The sequence below is a fragment of the Belonocnema kinseyi genome, chromosome 2 (assembly GCF_010883055.1).
Source record: "Belonocnema kinseyi isolate 2016_QV_RU_SX_M_011 chromosome 2, B_treatae_v1, whole genome shotgun sequence".
NCBI classification, from domain to species: domain Eukaryota; kingdom Metazoa; phylum Arthropoda; class Insecta; order Hymenoptera; family Cynipidae; genus Belonocnema; species Belonocnema kinseyi.
Genome location: NC_046658.1, coordinates 157472733 through 157483814, shown reverse-complemented (window position 1 = coordinate 157483814; position 11082 = coordinate 157472733). Strand labels below are relative to the sequence as shown.

The 11082-nt window shown below is 25.0% G+C and overlaps 1 protein-coding gene across 1 annotated transcript in view; it reads right to left on the bottom strand.

Annotated features, from left to right (window-relative positions):
* The window catches only part of LOC117167867 (FERM, ARHGEF and pleckstrin domain-containing protein 1-like), a 74075-nt gene that overhangs the window by 24930 nt on the left and 38063 nt on the right, over positions 1-11082 (bottom strand). Inside the window, exons 3-4 of the mRNA XM_033353089.1 lie at positions 791-895; positions 413-635 (exon numbers count right to left, since the gene is read on the bottom strand). Coding sequence (XP_033208980.1) covers positions 413-635; positions 791-895 — 328 coding nt within the window. The remainder of the gene's footprint in view (positions 1-412; positions 636-790; positions 896-11082) is intronic.

The following is an 11082-nucleotide window of genomic DNA, read 5'->3' as shown; positions in this document are numbered from 1 at the left end:
AAGAAAGTAATTTAACTTAAAACTTAGTTATTAAATATTTAATCAAAAATATGAATTTTTAAAGAGAAAAAATAATTTTCTACGGAACAAAAGATAATTTTTCACTAAATTCAAGAATTCTCAAACACAAAATGGAATTTTTCAACAAAAAGATAAAACATTTATTACCTGGAACCGTGATAAAAACCTTACCAGATGTACTTTGAGAAAACAAATTTCTCTAAATCCTACAACGTGCATATAAATGTAACATTACCTTGAATGCCATCCGTAGGATTTGTGAGACCCCCCCCCCCCCAATAAAGTGTTAACGTAGTTTATTTAAGGCCCCTTTCTGCCATTTTCGAATAATAACGGCCGAATGATAAATAAATAAATAAATAAATGAATAAATAAATAGATAGATCAGCACCTTGAACAATGTAGCTCGCCATAAGAGCTGCAGTGTTGTCATTGCACTGGAGCAAACCCTGAGACAAGTCTCGTTTGATTTGTAGACAAAACAAGTATCTGGTGAACTCTTCCTCGAGCTGGGCCGGATCAGGCGTGTAAAACTTGACGCAAAACCTCAGGAGCGGATCGACCAGCGACAGCCCCACTTGTCGGCAAACTGGTTTTTCTAGGTCCAGCCAATACTGAAAGATCGTAAAAGCGATTGTGATTAGCTCAGCTATAAAGCCAACCGCCTCTCAACATCAACAAGATGCTCAAACGTGCTCGCTTCTTTTGCCAAATGGTCAAATTTTCTGCAAGTGAGTCTAATTCTGATAGGAATTTGACGACGACTTACCCTCGTTCCGCTGAGTTCCTGGTACTCGAGGCCAAAGTAATCCGCTTCGAGAAGGTGCAACTGTTTGCAAACTTGGTCAAAGAGAACTCTGCCCAATGCTTTTGCCTGCAAATTAAGAATCTCGCATCAGCCAATTTGTCCACTTGGGCTTGTCTTACATACTGTTCAATTAGGGCTTATCTCGTGTCAAGTTTCAGGATGTTACATCCACTTGTCAATTCCAAGATGGCTTGATAGTTTTAAGGGGCTAGGGTAAATTAACGTATAAAAAAATCGATTTTTCGTCAATTTTTTTTGAACAAACTTGTATTTGTATGAGCACACGTGTTATGGGATTCGATGGACACACATTTCAACTTCTCTCAATAATTTTCTCATCTAAAAATATAAAAAATTTATCGAGTTACAGTCATTCTCCGGAGAGTGCAAGAAAAAAGGCACAAAATGGGGCCACTAATGCCACAGCATTGAAGTATCTTAAATCAAAAGTGGAACTGATAAAAAAAAAAAAATAATAATAATAATAAAGAACGTTCAATCCTCGTGGAATGATATCTAGAATAACTGGTTCAAATTTGGTAACGATCAGATAAACCGTTTTTAAGAAATCGCGGACCCCGTTTCAAAAACGTGGTTTAAAAAAAAAAACGCGTTTAAAGTTTTAAAACTAGAAAACGAGTGAAAAAATTACTTTTGAAATGTTATACTTTTAGAAAATATAATGCACAAAAATTCGATTTTTTTTGCCTCCAAGGTACCCCACCCCCTTAATGAAAAAAATAAAATAGGATTCAGGGTGGCCGTTTTTGTCACAGGGCTACATCACAGCCTAATTTACTTTTAAAAAGTGATCAAGAGTGACCTATTTACATTGAAAAAGTGACTAATGTTCCTTTTAATTCAAAAGAATTGAAAAGAATTCGATGAAATTGATAAGCATTCTAGGTAAAGTTGAACAGAGGAATTAAAATTTAATTGAAAAGAATTCAATAACATTTACCAAAGTTCAAATAAATTAAAAATAGTTTTAAAATATCCAAAATATTTCCCTGATTTCAATAAAATTGGAATTAATTTTAAAGACTTTAGAAGAAATCAAAGAAATTCAGAAGAATTCGATGAAATTTAGAGGAATTCCTGGTGAATTTAGAGGAATTTAGAGCAAATGCGAAATTCCCCTGATTTCAGTAGCATTAGAGTCAATTTAAAAGAATTCAAATGTATTCAGAAGAATTCGATTAAACTTGTAGGAATTCCAGGTGAACTTAGAGGAATTTGGGGGAAATGAGAAAAATTCTATTAGATTCATCAAAATTTTAGCGAATTTAAAGCAATTTAAAGAATCCAAAATATTCCGCTGATTTCAGTAGAATTCAAGTAAATGTAAAAGAATAGAAAGTCATTCAGAAGAATTTCATGAAATTTTAGAGTAATCCCTGATGAATTTAGAGAAATTTAGGAAAAATGTGAAGAATTCTATGAAATTCATCAAAATGCAAGTTTATTAAAAACAATTTAAAAATTCATAATATTCCCCTGATTTCATTAGAATTAAAGTAATTTTAAAGGAATTTTAAAGGAATTTATAGGCATTCAGAAAAATTCCATGAAATTTAGAGGAATTCCTGATAAATTTAGAAGAATTTGGGGAAAATTCGAGGAAATTCATCAACATTCAGCGAATTTAAAAGAACTTAAGTGAAATAAGAAGAACTCGATAAAATTCATTAATATTCCATTGAATTAAAAATAATTTTAAAAATCTAAAATACTCCAGTAAAATTGTAGTGATTTTATAAGTATTTAAAGCAATTTAAAAGAATTCGACGTCTAAAAATTCAAGTAGAGTTTACAATACTTCACAATGATTTGGAGAAAAAAACTAATAAACAAATTTTTAAATCCAATTAATTGAGTAGATATAAGTGAATTTAGAGGATTTCAACTGAATTTCAAAGACTTTGATGGAATTCATAAGAATTTGAATGATTTATTGAACAAAATTCATTTGGGGAAAATTCGAGGAAATTCATCAACATTCAGCGAATTTAAAAGAATTTAAGTGAAATAAGAAGATTTCAATAAAATTCATAAATATTCCATTGAATTAAAAATAATTTTAAAAATCTAAAATACTCCACGGATTTCAGTAAAATTGTAGTGATTTTATAAGAATTTCAAGGAATTTAAAAGAATTCGATAGAATTTACAGGAATCCCAGGTGAATTTAAACGAATTCAGGATAAATTCAAGAAATGAAAAAAACACAAATTAATTCAAATTTGAATTAATTAAAAAAAATGTAAGGAAAATAAGAAAAATTCGACGAAATTCATTAAAATTAGATTGAATTAAAAAAAAATTGATTGGAACTATTTCCCTGATTTGAGTAAAATTGAAATCAATTTAAAAGAACGCAAAAAATGTAATGAAATTTATAGGAATTTCAGATGAATTTAAACGAATTCAGGATAAAGTCAAGTAATAAAAAAACGTCAATAAATTAAATGAAATTCTAATGAATTTAGAGGAATTTATGGGAAATGAGAATTCAAAGAAATCCATAAAAAATTCAAGTATATTGAAAAAAATTCAATATATTCTACGGATTAGAGTCAGATTTAAGTGAATTCAGAAGATTGTAAAGGAATTAAAAAGAATGTTACAAAACACCGAAATATTTAACGTGAGATTGAAGGACTTCAGGGTGTATAAAAACCCGATTTAAAAATTTTTTAAACCATTTAAATTTGATATAATTGAATACATTTAGAAGAATTCAAGTGATTTATAATGAATTAAGCGATAGTAAAAAACTGAGTAAAAATCCTAAGAATTAATTATTTAATTAATTATGGATCAATTAATTAATGTTTAATTAATAATTTAGGATAAATCAATAGGAATTCTTGGCGAATTCGAAATGCGTTTCAATGAGTTCAAAAAAATTCAAAATATTCCGCTGATTTCAGTCAAATTGCAGTGAAGTTACAAGAATTCAAAGGGACTCGAAAAAATGTGATAAAATGTCTAAAAATTCAAGTAGAGTTTACAATACTTCACAATGATTTGGAGGAAAAAACTAATAAACAAATTTTTAAATCCATTTAATTGAGTAGATATAAGTGAATTTAGTAGATTTCAACTGAATTTCAAAGACTTTGATGGAATTCATGAGAATTTGAATGATTTATTGAACAAAATTCATTTATCATTTTTCTGTAATTCAATGAAGCAAAATAATCAACTTCGAATAAGGCCAAAGATTTAGTTCCAATTAAAACAATTGTCAATAATCGATGTAATCTTCTCGTTCAATTGCGGCGTTTTGAAGCGCTCAGAATTGAACAGTATTTTGCTCGAAAAAATGGGGTTGTTGCGAAAATCTCGAAAGCATTGTTGTCGCTTTTCCTAAATGCCGATTGGGTAATTTGAAAAATTCGAAGGAAAGAATGTTGCTAAATTCACACACTTTATGAAGAATTGAGTTTCAGTTGATTAAAATTGATTAATCAACAAAAATTAGTATTGCATTTTCCATCAAAATAATTAATTTTCAACCAAATATTTAAATTTTCAACAAAACTAATGACTTTTTGATAACAAAAATAAATTCTAAACAAAAAGTGCAGGGATGGAAATTTCCAGGGAAAAACTTTTTAATTTTTAATAAAAAAAAACTGTTTAATGAAACCAAAAAGTACTCAATGTCAAGAAAAGAATTTAATGGTGAACCAAGAAAGATTTTTCGATCAATAAAGAATTAAAATCTCATCCAAAATGTTGAGTGTTTAAGCAGTAAGGACGAATTTATAAAAAAAAAAGTTGAATTTACAAACCAAAAACATGCATTTTCTACCAAAATAATTGAATTTTTTACTAAAACAGACAAATTTTCAACAAATTAAATGCATTTTCATATCGAAAATATTAAATGTCTAAAAAAATATAAAATTTATATAAAAAATTTAAGATACATTTTTAGTAAAAAAAATTCATTTTCAACAAACAAAACTAATCTTCAACCAAGAAAATAAAAATTTTAACAAAAAAAATTAATTTTCTGTCACAAAAGAATAATTTTTAATAAAAAACATGAATTTCAAAACAAATATTTTAATTTTTAATTCAATTTTTAATAGAATTTTCAACTTTAAATAAATTGAATAAATAAATTTTTAATAAAATACTTAAATTCGTATTCAAACAGATGGATTTCTAAACAAAAATATTAAATGTCTGCCAAAAAAGATAAAATTTAGACTAAAAATTGAATAGTTTAATTTTTAGTTAAAGAAATTAATTTTCAATGAGAAAAACTAATTTTCTACCACAAAAGAATAATTTTTAATTAAACACATGAATTTTCAACAAAAAATAAATGTTTAATTTCGAGTTAAAAAATAATAATAATTTTCTACCAGAAAAGAGTATTTTTTAACAAAATACAAAAATTTTCATTTAAGGTAGTGAAATCAGTTTTTAACCATGGCATAAATTTTAAACTAAATATTTAAATTTTCAACCAAATAAATAATTTTTTTATCAAAAAGATTAAAAGTCTATAAAAAAAGATAAAATTTCGACAAAAAATTAAATAATTACATTTCTAGTAAAACAATATAATATTTATTGTAAAAAAACTAATTTTCACCTAAAAATAATAGTTTTCTACCACAAAAGAAATGTTTTTAATGAAACACATTTATTTCTATCCAAATATTTTAATTTTTAATGGCAGTTTCAACCAAAAAGGTTCATTTTCTATACAAAAAATGCAAAAATAGACTAGTTTTAAATAAAATAATAACAAAAAATAGAACAGTTTAATTTTCAGTTAGAAAAATAAGTTTTTAAGCAGATCAAATTAATTTTCAATGAAAAATTTTTAAATAAATGAACTTTTAAACTTTTCAAGTAATTCTCAGTCACAGAAATAAGTTTCTGAGCAAATAAAATAAATTTTCAACGGAATATTTAAATTTTCAACCAAACAAATAAATTCTCTATTAAAAAGATTAAATGTTGATAAGAAAAATTTTCGAAACAAAATTTAATTAAATTTTTAGTTAAAAAAAAAACTAATTTTCAATACAAAAAAGTAATTTTTAATAATAAAAAACTTGATTTTCAAATTAAAAAAAACTAATGTTCTACCAAAAAAGAATAATTTTAAACAAAATACAATGAATTTTAAACCAAATATTTTATAATGGAATTTTTAACTTAATATTTGATAGTTGAAATTTTAAACTGAAGAAGATTCATGTTGAAACTAACATGATATAGTTAAAAATTCTGTTACAAAATTAATTTTCAATGAGAAAAACATAATTGTGAACTAAATGGATTGAATTTATACCAAAAAAGATTAATTTTTAATAAAATGCATTAATTTTCAACCAAATAGTTGGATTTTCAACTGAAAATGATAAATATTCAACCAAAAATAGAATAGTTAAATTTCCAGTTAAAAAATTAGATTTCAAAAATAAACTGAAGGGCTTGAATAATAATTGGTATACATATTTATTAATATGGACAGCAAGCGGAATTAATTCCAAGGCGGATTAAGAGAGAAGTGAAAATTATATTTAAAAAAAGATAATTTCTTTATGTACTATGCATGTGAAGCTAGAAGAAGAAATCAATAAAAGAGCTTTCATCTCCCTGCATCTGCATTACATGGTGTAGTATAAACTATAAACCGTATCTGCTCTAATAGTTCAACGTTGCGGAAGTATTATATAAAGTTTTCAGTAGCTACGTAAAGGATGAGTCAGCCAAGGTGAATTGTTTAAACGATGATTTAGTATTTTAAGCGATTTCACGCTTATGATTTTCAAGGCTAGACTGCACTTGAACTTGTCCCTGTCCTAAAAACGTTCAAATAAAACATTGCCTCAGAAACAGTTGACTTTTATACAAGAAAATATAAATTGTTAACAAAACAGCTTATTTCAAATCAAGAAATAATTTAATTTTAAATCAAACAGTTGAATTTTAAACTACAGAAGATTTATTCTCCACCAAAATTGGAATAGGTAAATTTTTAACGAAGAAGCTGAATTTAAAACTAGATGAAGAATTTTCAAATAAAAAAATTACTTTTTAAGAAATTTGTGGAATTTTCTAGAAAGTGGATTAATTTTTAACCAAAAGATTAAGAATTCTCAAGGGAAAATGTAAAAACAAATTTTCAACAAAGTGGAATAATCGACGAAGAAAAATTAATTTTCAATATGATGAATTTTTAAACGAAAAAGACGAATTTTTCATTAAACAATTCAATTGTTAACTTAAAGAGTATAAATTAAAAACAAAAAATTTTCATTTGCTAACAAATACTTCAATTTTCAACTAAAAATGTAATAGACATAATAAATAATAATTTTAAACAAAAATAAAAACGAATGCTCAACCAAAAAGAGGAATTTTCAACCCAGAAATTATGCATTTTTAACAAAAAAAAGTTCATTTTCAACCACATACTGGCTTTTTTAACCAAATAGTTCAATTTTGAAACAAATAGTTCAATTTTGTAACCAAATAGTTCGATGTTCTATCAAAAACAGAAATTTTCAACCATAAAAAGAAAATTTTAACTAAACTATCGATCCAAAAAGACGAGTTTTCAATAAAATAGTATAAATTTTAACCAAATAGTTGTATTTTTAACTAAAAAAGATAAATTTTCAAACAAAGCTGGAATAGTTCAATTGACAGTTCAAAACATTAATTCTTAACTGAAACAAATAATTTACAACAAAATAGTTAAACTCTTAACCAAAAAAATAAAATTTCTACAAAAGAATCGAATTTTCGAACCAAAAGTTGAATTTTCAAATAACAATATGACTTTTTCACAAAACCGTGGAACTCTGAATCAAATAATTAAATTTAAAAATAAAAGTGAATTTTTTTAAATACAGTAATAATGTCTGAATAAAAGTTTATTTTCAACCAAGAACGATGACATTTCTGCCAAAAAAGATAAATTTTCAATCTAAAAATACGAATTTTCTATCCAAAATGACAAGTTTTCTGAAAAAAAAGTTTTATTTTCGACTAAAAGAGATGAATTTGTAAAAAAATAATTAATTTTCAACCAAGAAAGAAGAATTTTCAACCAAGTAATTGCATTTGCAAATAAATAGTTAAACTTTTAAACAAAAAACACTATACTTTAACCAAGAATAGTTTTATTCCCATACAAATAGTTAAATTTTCAACCAAGAAAGATGAATTTTGAACCAAAAAAGATGACTTTTTTACCACTAATAATTTATTTTCAATCCAAAGGAAGAAATATTCTATCAGAAAAGACGAATTTTTATCAAAATGTGTATTTAAACTTTTAACAAAATAGTTGAATTTTTGAACCCAAAAAACTACTTTTTTACCTAATAGTTGAATTTGCAAGCCGAAAAGAGGAATTTAAAAAAAAAACACTTAAATTTTAAGCCAAAAAACATGACATTATTATCAAGAGATAAATTAAAAAAAAAGCAGACAACTTTTCTAAAAAACAATTAAATTTTCACGCCATACAGTATGCACTTTCAACAAAAAGCTTAACTTTTAAACAAACACTTGAATTTTCAACAAAATAAATTTAATTGTCAACCAAATAGTTGAAATTTCTACGAAAAATATGGGCTTGAAGCCAAGAAGAATATCTTTTTACTAAAAAGAATAAATTTACAACAAAAAATATGAATTTTCAACAACAAAAAATAGTTCTTTTCCAACGAAAAAGGATAAATTATCTATCCAAAGTGACAAATTTTTAATAAATTAAACTTTGAATAAAATAGTAGAATTTTCTAATCCGAAAGATGACATTTATCCCAAATAATTGAATTTACAAGGCAAAAACACGATTTTTGGTAGAAAACAGTTAAATTTTTTCAACAAAAAGTTAATTTTCAGACACTTTAATCTTAAACCAAAAGGTTTAATTGACAATGAAATAGTTAAGTTTATTTTTAATAAATAGTTTTTATTAGATTGTAAACAAAATTTGTAAAAAAAAGAGCAGTCTACTAAATTAAAAAAATGAAAATATCGAGTTGAAATAGTAATAAATAATAGTAATAACAACAGGGTGACCGTTTTAATCGACGAAATAAATTTCCGATCATTTCCCGGTTGTTACCGGTTCGCAAAAATTTTTCACGGTCAATGAAATTAAAAAAATAGAACACTAAAGCTAAAAAAAATTTCCACTTGAGGTAACAAAACCTGAGCTGCAAATTAAAGCACTCAAAGTGGAACTGTTAAATTTTGAACTTTTAAAATTGGAATTTAAAATTTTTTAATTAAACATTTTCGCATTCAAATGCTCAATAATTTATGCGAATAAGATTGAAGGTACTAACATTTTTCAATTTGGAAAAATTTAAATCTACCTTATCCTTTTCAATACCCTAAATTAAAAAATCAATCAATGAACTTCAAAATTTTCAGAATTATATAATTTTAAGGAATTTTAAGCTAGAAACATCAAAAATTGAAAAATTGAAAAATTTTAAACTAAATACTTCTTAATGTAGAAATTGAATTATTTTCTATTTAATAAGTTTAAACATCCATGGAAAACTTCAAAATTTTATTTCAAAACCTTGATAAATCTAGAAAAAGTTTTAAATTGGTTGTAAATTTAAAATTATTTTGGAAATTTTTTCAGAACTTCTAATATCTGCCAAAATTAATTAATTTTTTTCTACAATTTTCAGAAAATCCTGCAAACTTTAGAAAATGTCTTTACAATTTGGATGTATAAATAACAATTGAACATTTATTATTTGTGTGCGAAATTTGAGTAATTTTAAGAGATATGTAAAAGTTTTAAAAAGATTCAAACTTAATGTAAAACTTAAAATGATAGCCTAATATAAAACAAAATGTGAATTTTCACAAATTTTAAACCAAAAAAAATTAGATTCTTTTCAAGAATTGCGAAAGGCTTCCAGAGAATAAAAACATTTTCTTAAGATTCATATGAAAATTAAAAATATTTTTTCAGTTTGGACACATTTTTTAAGAAAATATTTAAAAAGTTTTTCAAAATTTGCATGATAATTTTTAATCTTTTTAAAACTCCTAAATATCTCTTAAAATTGCTCAATTTTTTTCTACAAATGGTTATTTGTAAATTTTACATGAAAATTTTAAAATTTCACTTACAAATTAGGCATTTATCAAATACAACGATTAAAATTTTAACGTTCAAAGTTTAAAGGCTCTTCGAAATTTTAACGATTCCAGGCTTTCTATGTCAAACAATTCAGTTAAAGATTATTTATTTTTAAATATTTGGTTTCAATTCACTTGTCTTAAATAAGAATTTAAATATTTCTAAATATTTTATAATTAAAAATTTCAAATTGAATGTGTTAAAAATTGGATATTTTCGACTTTAGAATTTTTAGAATTTAGAATTTTTTAAATTGGATATTTCATTTTAAACCGTTTAAGTTTTAACGTTAAAATCTGAAAATTCTTAAAATTTGAACTGATTTAAAATCGTTTTGTCAAATCGTTTTTCTTCACTTTTTATTACTTAAAGTACAGATAAATTTATTTATTTATTAAATAAAAATGTATTTATCCAAAATTTTCAACATCAAAGGATGTTATTTTTTATTTGCTCAAGTCTTTGAGAAACCATTTAAAAATTCTTCAAATTAAAAATGTATGCTTAGAAATAAAAATTTTAAATGGAAAATTTTTAAAGCGAAAATATTTGGAATTACGCATTATAACCCTTAAACGGCCAAAACGCCACTACCGGTACACTGCTTTTCAACGGCCAATAACTAAGACTATTCGACACTAGAAAAAATTGAGACACATATATTTTTTTGCTTAAGATCTCCTCTTTCCGTCGGTGCCAATGAAATTCCTCAAAAAAATTTCTTATTATCCCAAAATGCAGTTTAAACAAAAAAAACGTGATTTTTCGTGTCTATTTTTTTTTGTGAACCATTTTCCAAAGCTTTTCGAGTCTGTAATTAACCTGGAATCTCACTAACCGGTGGAATAAATGTCTAAACTTTGAGAATCCATGGTTTAAAGATCGATTTTTCGTTTTAGTATTTTCAAAATTGGCGTCTTAATGGCAAAATTTTGTGAAAACATTCATGAATTTGTTTACAATAAACGATGCGCTTTTCGGAAAAATCATCAAGAATAAAAATTTCTTGTAATCAGCCAAGGAATACGCCTGAATTTTTTCGAAGCGTTTTGAGCAAAATTTTGGATTTTGCATATGAACAATTTTTGCAAAA